General features: G+C 36.0%; 1 protein-coding gene and 1 non-coding gene across 2 annotated transcripts in view; both read right to left on the bottom strand.

Annotated features, from left to right (window-relative positions):
* Positions 1-12611, bottom strand: part of FBXL17 (F-box and leucine rich repeat protein 17) — a 480642-nt gene that overhangs the window by 159541 nt on the left and 308490 nt on the right. Inside the window, exon 7 of the mRNA XM_032627137.1 lies at positions 3859-3935. Within this exon, the coding sequence (XP_032483028.1) occupies positions 3859-3935 (77 nt within the window). The remainder of the gene's footprint in view (positions 1-3858; positions 3936-12611) is intronic.
* LOC116752464 lies at positions 6348-6454 on the bottom strand. The gene has a single exon (XR_004349530.1). It is a non-coding gene; the product is annotated as a U6 spliceosomal RNA (small nuclear RNA).

The raw sequence follows: 12611 nt of genomic DNA, 5'->3' as shown, positions 1-12611 counted from the left end.
GAGGTTAAGTAACTTGCTCAAGGTCACAAAGAAAAGAAGAGGCGAATTCTAACCTACTTCTCTCAGTTTGAGTTTTTTTCCCCATGATACTACCTATAACATTTATTTGTTTAGTGACAGAAGAGTGACAATATTAGATTTCTCTTTAGGGAGCAATTTCCCAAGACTGTATTTTCCATTTAGCTGTGCCTGAATTATTGATTTGTTTATAATTGTTATCCTTTACCATAAAGATCTATGTTCAATCTGGGGAATAAGAAGCCTATTAGAATGATAGTTTTCTTCATGACAACTGTATCACATATCAATTAAAATGAACATAACTGGGCTTCCCTGGTGGCACAGTGGTTAAGAACTTGCCTGCCAATGCAGGGGACATGGGTTCGAGCCCTGGTCCGGGAAGATTCCACATGTTGCAGAGCAACTAAGCCTGTGTGCCACAACTACTGAAGCCTGTGCGCCTAGAGCCCGTGCTCCACAACAAGAGAAGCCACCGCAATGAGAAGCCCATGCACGACAACAAAGACCCAATGCAGCCAAAAATAAATAAATTAATTAAAAAAAAATGAACATAGCTTCCTAACAGCCTGGGCAGGTGTTGCTAAGTACTATAATACTACACTCAACAACTGTGAGAATCTTGAGAAAAATTACAAATGATAAGCCAGGCGAGCTGCTGTTTCTGAATCAATGCATCCTGCAAAAACACTACAAAAATCTCAGGATACAGTACTGAATGCATGTACGAACACAGCACCAAAGAAAAAGGAGGTGAGGAGAAGACTAGCTAGAATATGAGCAAAGCAATAGGAAGCAGAATTAGGGAGTAGTCTCTTGAAGGATGAAGTTCCCCTGGTATCAGGTGTACATCAAATTTTACAATTTCTAAGTAGCCTCAAAAATCAAAAAGTCCCACAGAATATGTCTTTAATTATCCAGTTAAAGAAGGAAGAAAGCATCTGCTTTTCCTTCTTAAAATTTATAATTAACACAGGGCAAGCGATCACAGCCTCCCCTAGTAGAGCAATGACCTCCAATAACATGCCGTTTCTCTGGTTACAATGAAGAATCTTTCTTGCTGTCTTTTTGACAAAAATTGTTCACGTGTTATTGGCATGGTACCAGAGGAAAAAAGATGCACTGAGCTGAGTGTTTAGTAACTTCTTTTAATTTTAAAATCAAGTAGCAATTATAGTAAAATCTCATAAACTATTGACCTTTCCCCCTCATCCTCAACTGTGCCCAAACATTTTGAAAAACAGAACCAACAGATGCACAGAGACTTTCATCACAAATCCTTAGAACACCTAAAACCTCACGGAAGAAGGAAGAGAGACTAGGTGGGGCGGAGAGCTTGAAAGCTGGAGGGACTGAGGTATGAAAAAAACGGTGATAGATTTCATGTCTGGGTGGAGGAAGGAAGTTCTCAAAATTTTCACTTCTACTTCCTCTCAACTAGACTAGATCAGTGGTTCTCAACTTTGGCTGACATTGACAACAGTTAGGCAGGTTTTACTGCCTGGGCACCACCTCCTAGAAATTCTGATTTAATTAGTCTTGTGTAAGGTTCAGGCATCTGAATGCTTTAGAAACTCCCCAGGTGATCCTAATGTGCAGAGAGGGTTGAGAACCGCTGCCTCAATAATTCAGAGATAGGAATAAATGCAAACCACACGGGCAAAGTTCTAACCGTTTTCACCTCGCCAGGAGAAAAAAATCCTGAGATCTCAAAATATCAGAACCTGAGGATATCACTAAACAATAGCAATAAACAATAGCAATAAACCTTCCTTCCTTCCAAGCAAAGGAAAGGAGGTAGAAGAATTTTGTGTGAATCTTTTCTCTGTCCCGCTCCTGTAGGAAAGCAATTTTTCTCAGCAGTATACATTGTGCTAATCATTAGACTAGGTACCAGGTACACACAGGAGCATGAAGTCAATTCACAAATGAGGAAACAGCCTCAGAGACGCGAAGGAACTTCCCTAAGGCCAAAGAACAAGGAACGAAGACAGAACTCGATCCCAGATCTGTCCCAAGTCCAAAGCTTTTTCTCATTTCCGTATCTTCTGGAACACTTCTTTGCACTGGCTAACTTAACTGGTACTGGGACAGAGTGTAACTTTAGCAACATTTTCCACTGCAGGACCTTGAAGAGTTCATTCTAAGGAACTTAATCCATAGCTCTCCTGGCAATTAGCAATCTGACATTGACAGCAAACAGGTAAAAGGAAGAAATATAAAGTAAGGTTGGAGGGGCAGGTAGGAGACTAATGGTAAAGGATCTTGAATGCCAAGTAAAGAGTCTGCAATGTATGAATGTACTAATTAACAAATCTACAGGTATTGAGGATATGCCCTGTGTTGGGCAGAGAGAACACTCTAAGGCCTAGACAATAGGGAGATATTGGAGGTTTTATTTTTTTTATTTTTATTTTTTTTTTTTTTTTGCGGTATGCGGGCCTCTCACTGTTGTGGCCTCTCCCGTTGCGGAGCACAGGCTCCGGACGCGCAGGCCCAGCGGCCATGGCTCACGGGCCCAGCCGCTCCGCAGTATGTGGGATCTTCCCGCAGCATGTGGGATCCTCCCGGACCGGGGCACGAACCCATGTCCCCTGCATCGGCAGGCGGACTCTCAACCACTGCGCCACCAGGGAAGCCCCTATTGGAGGTTTTAGAGTTACTGTATCTAAGTGGCAATCTAACATGCCAAACCAGAAAACAAACTACAAGTAAAAAGAAAACATATCAAAACACTCCTTTCTCATGGTATAATTAGGAAAAAGACAACAACCCAGAAACATTATAGATAAATCCATGTAAGACATTTACCATTCTCAAAAAATAAACTTTGAAAAGAAATTAGGGTTTTCAAGCCAAATCCTTTATGTTATTTTTTATTTTTTGTTACAGCTTTCATAGAATTTTTCCAAAGGATGAATTTAGTAGCTGATAAAATACAACTCTCCCACCCAGGGCAGATGGTCAGTATGACATCTTAGGATTGGAGTCGGTTATTAGCATATGTTGGAGTTAACAATAAAAAACTTAATGGATTATTAGTTCCCTTCAAGGCAGAAAGCATATTCTCCAGTTTAAAGGAACAAATTTAAAAATCAGAAAAGAAAAATGGAAACCATTTTAGTCTCCCATAAAGCCAAATAATTAGTTAAAACTCTGTATTTAGATTACATACGCAAATTAATAGGAAAAAATATATAAAGCCGAATGAAAAAGGAAAGGCTAGCTTACTTTTCTTTATTACTCCAATAGGATGATTTCATACTTTTCATATTTTTAAAAAACAACTTGCTTTTCTCCACTTTAAAGGGATATTTAAAATTAAGATAATTTAAACTCTTACAAACAAATGTATACCCTTTACTTCCTGTATATCTGAACTTCCTATTGGAAGTTTCCAGCGTTTTAAAGAATTTAAGGCACTAAGAAGGTTGGCATTTGGAATGGCACAAGAATGCATTTTACATGACATTAAGCAAATCAACTCAATGTAATAGTTACTTTATATTTATTATATCAAATATGTAATTATCCTAGTATTTATTTTCATCATACAGCAATTTTAGCCATACTTTTTAATCCTATGTGAGTGTGTACGTGCATGTGCACATATGTGTGTATGATTACATGTGGTGATAAACTGATATACATGTTCATTTTTACTCTGGTTCCATTTTCATGATTTCTTGATTCGGCGGGGGGTGTGATCAGAGACTACAAGTAAAGATAAAACTCATAGTCTCTATGAGTTAGTAGCTTTTGATTTCTTTTAAAAAAGCTTTCAAAGATCTTGTACCTTTTTATTCTTGAAAATGATTAGGACAATGGCTCATTACATACCATAATCTGTGATTTTACAGGACACCAAATACAGCTCTTTCAGGTTTTGTCCTTCCTTTGCAATGACCTCCACACACCTAAAACACATACAAAAAATGGTGAGTTACACTAATGCGTTTCAAGTTAAATTAGCAAGAGTTTGGCCAGGACTATAACAGGAAGAGGTCAGCGTTTGATGAATGCCACAGCTCTCTCCTTTCAACAAACCTCTTTCAGGGTGTTTCAGGAAAAGGTATTATATTCCCTGCTTTAAACTCAAGTGCTCTAATACCTAAATGACTTTAATTAAATACATTTATGACTAGCACATCTTTTAAAACCACAGTGATGAAAGAGAGATATTCCTGTAAGAGTAGTGTTACATTTGGTAATAAAGGATTTGTAAACATGTGCTATATAATGAACATGTTATTTACATAAAAAATAATGTAATTAAAGTGTAGAATATAGACAGATGGTCATTATAAAAGAATGGTAATATTGCTCATGGTTTAATTATTAATGATGGACTTTGATAACACTGAAGTACACATTTTGTGAAATTTTATTCAAAATAAAAATGTTTTAAAAATCTGTAACACTGATTAAAGATGAAAGAAAAATCGTACACATAAGAACTTTAAAATCTTTTACTTTAAAATGTTTTACTCTTAACATTTTAAATGAATTGTTGCATACATATAGGCCATATTCATAATATAGATACAGATATGTAAGATTTAAAGTCTTTTCTGGTTTCATTTCAGTTAAAAGGTTTTTGAATGGTGTACTCTGCTCTAATGGCCATAGTGGAACATGTAGTACAGAATTGAATGAACTTTGAAAACAATGATTAACAGTGTGGCTCAGTCCCCTGAATTATCAGAAAAACCTGTACAGTCAAACTGACACATTGGCAGATGCATCCTTCAATGCAGCTCCTGTTTTAATCTTTATAAATAACAGTTAAGTAAAAGGGTAAAAGCAAAAAGAGTCATTAACCTTTTCTAGAAAGTAAGGATCAAGTAATTTGATACCTATGTGTATAATCCATCAAAAAATTACTGAGTATCCATCTCTGTCTTCCAGATATTTTATTTGCTGTCTGGCTTATTTGTAAGTATCTTCATAAAATGTCAGGAAATTTTATACAATTTTACTTCACATAATTTATTACTGAAGGTTAAATTAATTATAGAGAAGACATATTTTTCTTTTAAAAATATTTTTATAGAATATTGTTTTAATGGAATGATAAACATTTCTAAGTTCCTCAGAATAACTGAATAAACATTTTTTTGGCTATTTAAAAAAAAAAGGTATATGATAAAAATGGGTAAGCTCTTCCATGGTTACAACAGAAAACTTAAAACAGTAACAATGTAATTATGATTGATACAGGTTATTATGAAGGGAAATTTTTTTTTTTTTTTTTTTGAGTTACGCGGGCCTCTCACTGTTGTGGCCTCTCCCATTGCAGAGCACAGGCTCTGGACGCGCAGGCTCAGCGGCCATGGCTCACGGGCCCAGCTGCTCCACGGCATGTGGGATCTTCCCGGACCGGGGCACGAACCCGTGTCCCCTGCATCGGCAGGCGGACTCTCAACCACTGCGCCACCAGGGAAGCCCAAAGGGAAATTTTAAAATCTAATTCCGTGTCATTTCGCTTTACTGTAATATTTGAATAAAGCCATAAAAAAAGGGAAAGTAAAACATTACAGGCAACAACCATGTTTTACATATGACTTTAAAAACTAATTTTCACATACTAAGGATAAAAATAAAGGCCCTAGATGATTATATTATAAATAGTTAATAAAAAGTCTACTTTCTACTGTATCAAATGTGCATAGCTCTCTGTCCTCCTCCATTACCTACCAAAAAAGTTAGCAGATCCAACATTTTGTATGACCACCACAAAATGAAATAAGTTAGTGCAGAAATAATGTTCATATCATTTATTTTGTTCTCATGATCTTTTCAAATAGTTCAAAACACCTGATTTTACATCTGATTATGGAAAAACTCTAAGCAAATACAATATTCTATTTGTGTTCCTGCCACTAGATTCTATATTAATAGGTATGCTACAAGCACACGAGAACATTAAAGACACACAGAGCAGACTACAGACAGCAAACACAAATTGATTTCAGTGTACAAGCCAGATCAAATGCTATTTCATAGGCAACAAAAACCGGTATTCACATAAAATCAGATAATCAATCACTGGATAAAAACTGTCCTAAAACTGATGAAAGGCCATGAGCGTCAGGTTTCCTCCCTACATGACAGAGAAAGTTATGAATAGATATTACACATATATTTAGCTTACTCAAGAGGCAATAGCCAAGAGAAAACATGTGATTAAGAAATAAAAAACAGTACAGTACATATCTTTTAGAGGAAAAAATAGAGGAACATAAGAGAAAAGCACTTTGCTTTTACAAAGGATCACCTAGGATTTTTGTTCTTTTGTTTAAATGTTTTTAAAATTAATTAATTATTTTAAAAATAAGGAACGCTTCATGAATTTGTGTGTCATTCTTGCGCAGGGACCATGCTAATCTTCTCTGTATCATTCCAATTTTAGTGTATGTGCTGCCAAAGCAAGCACTTGCTCTGTTTTTAAAAGTCCAGTCACGGGCTTCCCTGGCGGCGCGGTGGTTGAGAGCCCGCCTGCCGATGCAAGAGACATGGGTTCGTGCCCCGGTCGGGGAGGATCCCACGTGCCGCGGAGCGGCTGGACCTGTGGGCTGTGGCCGCTGGGCCTGTGCGTCCGGAGCCTGTGCTCCGCAGCGGGAGGGGCCGCAGCGGTGGAGGGCCCGCGTACGGCAAAAAGAAAAAAGTTCAGTCACATAAGGTTTTCCAAATACTTTTAATTACCCTGTAATCACAGCCAGTGTGCTAGAAGTTATGCACAACATAAAACTATTCCGCAAATAGGAATTCATGGAGGAAAAAAAAGTATTCCCTGGAAGATTTTTAGCAAAAATTATTTTTTAAATTTAAATATCACATATTTCATGGATGTGATATTTGAGAAGTCCCAAGTTCTGTGAACCTGGACTGAAACTCAATATCATATTAACACACAAAATTGAGTGGTTCAAATAAATAGGTAAAATAGCTATTTTTTTGAGAGTTGAAAATGCAAGTGGTTTATATTATCCTGTTACTGCAAATTGGTGAAAATGGAACACCACATCAGGTCCCTGGCTAGTGTCTTAAGTCCTGTGATTAGTCTAGGCCTACCTAGTTCCCCAGGCAGCTTGTAGTGATAGCAAGTCATGATGAGAGACCACGCTGGTGACTGTCCTTTCCTTCTAAAACGTTTAGAGTCCATTCTAGAGTATATTTACAGGAGGTACCCTAACACAAGTCTGTTGATCACATTTACTCTAAATCTACTCTGTTTCAAGAGTCTTGGCTTTAGTCGTGGCCTTTAGTGTATTAACATCAGAGAATTTCCCAGTTCACTGCATAGACTGTATGCAGGCAACAAACAAGGCTTAGTAATTATGTACACCTTTTGACTACAGGTATTCATGTAAATTTTTAAGGGGTATTAAAAATGATACCAAAAAAAGGGAGGAATGTTTGCAAAGTCATAGTCTGTGAGGAGAGTGAAAGAACCAAAGACCACATTTAAAACCTTTGCTTCTCCATCCCCTCTCTTATTCACAGATATCAAATAGGAGAATATGCATTAATCTCAGTGATTAATTATAGTTTTGTCCCTAGGGGTAAGCCATGAATTCCTAAACTCAGAATCCAGAATTCAAAAATTTCCCATTATCCCCCTACCCGTCCCCACCATCCCTAAGGATAAACCTCAGAATACCATACGACCAACATTTTCTATGGGTCAGCGCATTCGAAGATTTTCTATTTCATGCATGACAACCTAAGGAATTACAAAACTTGGGAAAAGAACAATATCCTTAGGGAAAGTAATAATCTATAAGATTATTAAGAACAAATTCATAATATAGGAATATGGCATAGTGGAAAAATGCAGAATATCAAATATTGTTAAAGTAGCCCATGAACATCAAACACAAGCCTACTAAACCACCTTTCTGAGTTCTGAGAAACAAGAGGAGATATGCTTTAACAAGAGTGAATAAAGAATCAGAAGACATACATTCTATTTTCACCTGCATGAAACCACAGAAAAACCCCTATCTTCTTCGAAGTCCCACATCATCATTCTTTATAAAAATGAGGGCCTATATGAAAAATTTATCCAAATGAAATGTCCTAGGTTCATTTAAATATATTTTAGTTCATTCTGAATTGCCTCCCCTCAGATTATTTTCTTGCTTTTATGTTTTGGCAGGGTTCTGAAGAGAATTAAAAAATTGCAACCACTGTAAATTCCTGAGTAACAGCTGTTGAGTACATATATGTATAAACTCCGTTAGAACAGTAAAAAGGGCCAGAAAACCTGCTCCAAAGTATCCAAAGCGTCCAGAATTATTTTTTATAATAATGTGATTTTATGCTCACTTGCTTTTGATGATGTTCTAAAATGCACCTAAAACATTTGATGAAATATGAAAAACAGTAAAAAGGTACTTTTGTGATCAATATAGGGTTTTTTTTTCTTAAAAAAGAGAAGGCATTACTTAGTTTCAGTGGAGGGAAAAATCTGTCTCCCTAGCAATAGATTCCTGGTAACCTGATTTATGTGAAGGGTAAAGGTTAATGAATTAAGCTGTGTAAGCTTCAAAACTATCAAAGGAATTCAAAAGAGCCTTGAATTATAGAAAACAATGGCCATTCTACATACATATCAAATTTTTATGTTTTTTGTCTCCAACTCAAAAGCTGGAACATGGCATTAGTGACAATTGAAAAGAACTAATGAGGAAATATGACTACATTGCTTGCAAAGAGGAGTGTCCTAGGAGACCTTGTTACTGTTTGTGATGTGTTTCAAATCCAAATGAAGCTAATTGGAGCTGCCAGACACTGGTTTGCAAATCTCACTTTAAAGGACAGGCTCAATCACCTTAGAGGTGTGAAAAGAAATGTCCCCATTAGAGATGCATTAGTATGTGGCTTGGTGAATTTCTAAATAAACTTTAGGATGTTCTTTCCTAAGTCATTTTATATTTGAATAATAGACATATCTTCAAGCAGAAGAAAAAATGCAACAAGACAAAAACAACCCTACAGATTTAAAACAAAAAGTAAGAACAGTGCTATAAAGTAATTGGCAAATAAGTGCAACGGGGAGCTAAGTATGTTTAAAGTTGAATAAACATGTAGATCAAACGTTAAAACTCCTGAAATACAAACACATCATAAAAGTGATCTATTTGGGGGTTTTAGAAATAGAACTTAATTTTCATCATTTCCTGAAACTAGACAAGCCAACAAGCCACTCTGTGTTATATAGATTGTAAGTGGGTAAAAGCAGAAGAGCCTGCAACACACACACACACACACACACACACACACACACACACGTAAAGGAATAAAAAGGATTTACAAGATCTAAAGAGAGAAACAAGGGAGCAAACTTGGTCCAATTCTGTGCTACAAAAGCTCATTGTGACTAACTCATATACGGGTCATTTAAATGATAGCAGAGGTCACCAAAACACAATTTGGCATCTTACACAAAGAATATTGATATTTGATTGATTTTTCTAAAGCCCCAAATCGAGTTTTACTGACGTATAGTCTAATCCCAGTGCAGCAAATGAATGGACATGATTTATAGGTATACCCTGCTTTCAGAATGTGCACTATATAACAGATTTCTATGATAAAAAAAGATAAATTTACAGTTAAACATTTACAAGATGAATCAATTCAAGAATTTACTAACAGTACCTTTCCCGTTATATGTGAATATAATTTCATTTATAAACATTCCATTCATAGGTACTTTTTTTAGTAACAGGACACCTTAACATTATATAGCATGCAGTGGTTATTTTTATCTTTAACTTAAAGAAATGTACATAATGACAAATGAAAGCCTATTTTGAGAAAGTGATACATGGCATCATATTGATACATTGAGCACCCTTTGTATTTCATGGTACACTTTCTTGTAAACGTTCTTCTGTTCCATCCCTTTAACAGCACAGTATCAAATGTATGCTTAAGTCAATTTTTCATGCAAACATCTAAAGATAATCTCATAAAAGAGATGTTCACTGCAAGAGAGATATTTTTAAAAGGATGACTTGCAGTTAAAATGCTAAAGCGTTCACTCAAAACACAATATATCTCAGGGACAAAGACTAGGAGTGACATGCAAAATGTCACCAGCTCCACCAGTTACAATTCTCTTAGGATATTCATTAAGTTCTCACTTACCAAATGTTATTCTCTGGAAAGCCAAAATCTGATTAGTGAATCCAAGATTAATTTAGGTAGCTGCTACTTAAACAGTGGAAAACTGATGCCCATTTTGTCACACAGAGATAGTGAAAGATTACACAATGAGAAGAGTGGTTTGTTTGTTTGTTTTTAATAAGATGTACCACAATAAGTGGCCTGAGATGTTATTGAAACGTAAATTCTATGGGTTTACATCTCTGCCAACAGAGGTGTTACACCTTTGGAAGAGGTGGAGCAGATGTTGTCATCTGCTGATTCTGTCTGGACCACCCTTTCCCTGACAGTCTCTAGCATTAGGTAGGTTTCCTAACTGGAGAGTAAGTAGGAGTCAGCACTGAAAAAGGAGTAATACAACAGCAAAATAATATTTTCTAACGTATTTAGGAGTGACCATCACAAACCAGCTCTTACGGGAATATTTTGTTCCTTCGTTTATATAGCAAAACATGTTTAATGTAATTTGAATGTTTCTTAGAGAACTTTAAAAATGTTTTTCAAATAGAATAAAGCCTGCAGTATTTTTTTAAATGCACATTTTCCTTAAGCTACTAAGAAACAAAATGGTTAAATGTTTTTCCAAAGCAAGGGGGCAGGGGAGAGGAAACCACACTAACACATTTGGATAAACTTGGTTCTGGCTTTAATATTTCAGATACATTTATCCAAAAGTCTTGTTTTTAATTTTAGCCGTTGATCCACCCTTTTACCGCAGCTACACTAAATCATTATATAATAACTTGAGCTAACTTTTTCTAAGCGTGCCTCCGAGTATGTAAGAAGCAAAAAAAAAAAGATTCTAAGCTATTTCTGATTTATTTATTTCAACAAGGTTTTATTAAGTGCAAATTATGTGTTAGAAAAGTTAAAAGATCTAATCAGAAAGCCACATTATTATAAAATGATACCCATAATACTTATAACCTTGATAGATCAACTACTATTTATTTTTGCTGCTACGGCTGATATTAATGTTCATACCCAGCAGCAGAAAAAGCATATCACTACCTCTATATCTACTGAAAATCAACTGAAAAGAGTCATGTTTCAGGACTGAAGGAAATGCTAGAAAGAAAGGGAAGGGGAAAATTTAAAGGTAAGAATTCCTAATTCAGCAGAGTAGTCATTCTTCAATGGAAAAAAAAATGTAGTTATTTTGAAATAGGAAAAGTTAAGAAATCTCTTCCATCCTTAAAGGTTTTTGGGGTTCCATCAATTTATAGCCAACATCTCTGGGGGAATCCAGGCATTGCACAATGTTGATACAGTTAAGACTGGTGCTATCTTTATGGTATTCTGGCATATTTTAAGATAGAGGGTGGAAGAGAAGATTTTATTATCCTACATGTAACAAAAATTTACTGTCTGGAAGCAAAAGCCCAGCCCCTGAAAAAAAAAATAAAACAGGAATATAAAAACATATAAAACTATGGTCCAGTTCAGTGAATTGTGATCCATCAGAGCCCATTCCTTTTCTGAAAAAAAAAGTCAGGCAAAATTCTGGCAAGTTCCAACTCCTACCCCGCCCTACAATAATAAATAAGAACTTTAATGGTAAAGCTAGAAATATTTCAGAGACTTGTTAGGCTTCCAAACAGCTAACATGAAATTTAGATGGAATATTAAACATACAATTGATGATAATCTCCCTGCCCATCTCCACCCCCATTACACTTACTGCTTTAAGTATTGATGAGAAAGTCTAAATTCAACAGACATCATATATTTTAAGCTCACCTTTAATTTAAAATGGACAAGAGAAAATTATTTTAGTGGACTATAAAAATAAACTGAAGATGAGATTCCAGGCATTTTTCAGGAAAGAGTTAAGTACTTCCTTACCAGAAGACGCCACAAGTCGGCTTTGTAGTGACTAATTGCCTCTTTAACCTCTGTACTGGGGGAGCTGGCCTGTGCTTCAATACCAGTTTTGTGATAGAGCCAAAGACTGATGTTCAACAGAGACCTCCCATGACCTGTGTAGCCAAGGAGTTAACTCAGACAAGATGCTGACAAAAGGTTTCCTTCTCACTTGGGAAGGCACAGAATCTCTTTTTGGATAAGCCAAATTCTCAGAAGACTATAAAACACAGCAGTAAAGACAATTATAAAAGTCAAAAGAATGGTTTCACTTTAGCTAACAATGATTCCCAACATCCCAATGTACCGCTCAAAATTTTGTTTGAGAATGGTTTTAGCAATATGAAAAAACTATATTTGTAAAATGCAATGAAGAGGGCACCTAATTTGATATCTTTGAAAGCTTATAATTAGATAGCTGTAGTAGGACACAAAGAAAGCAGGTCAACATTCTCTGTTCCAAATGTTTCCCACATGCTTCAAGCGTTCATATTCAGGAAGCCTGCACTTTGTCACTAATTTTTAAGCTTAGCAAATTTCTGGCCCAATCAAAA

The sequence above is a fragment of the Phocoena sinus genome, chromosome 3, assembly GCF_008692025.1.
Source record: "Phocoena sinus isolate mPhoSin1 chromosome 3, mPhoSin1.pri, whole genome shotgun sequence".
Lineage (NCBI taxonomy): Eukaryota > Metazoa > Chordata > Mammalia > Artiodactyla > Phocoenidae > Phocoena > Phocoena sinus.
Note: the sequence above shows the minus strand (reverse complement) of the source record. Positions and strands in the feature narration are given on the sequence as shown.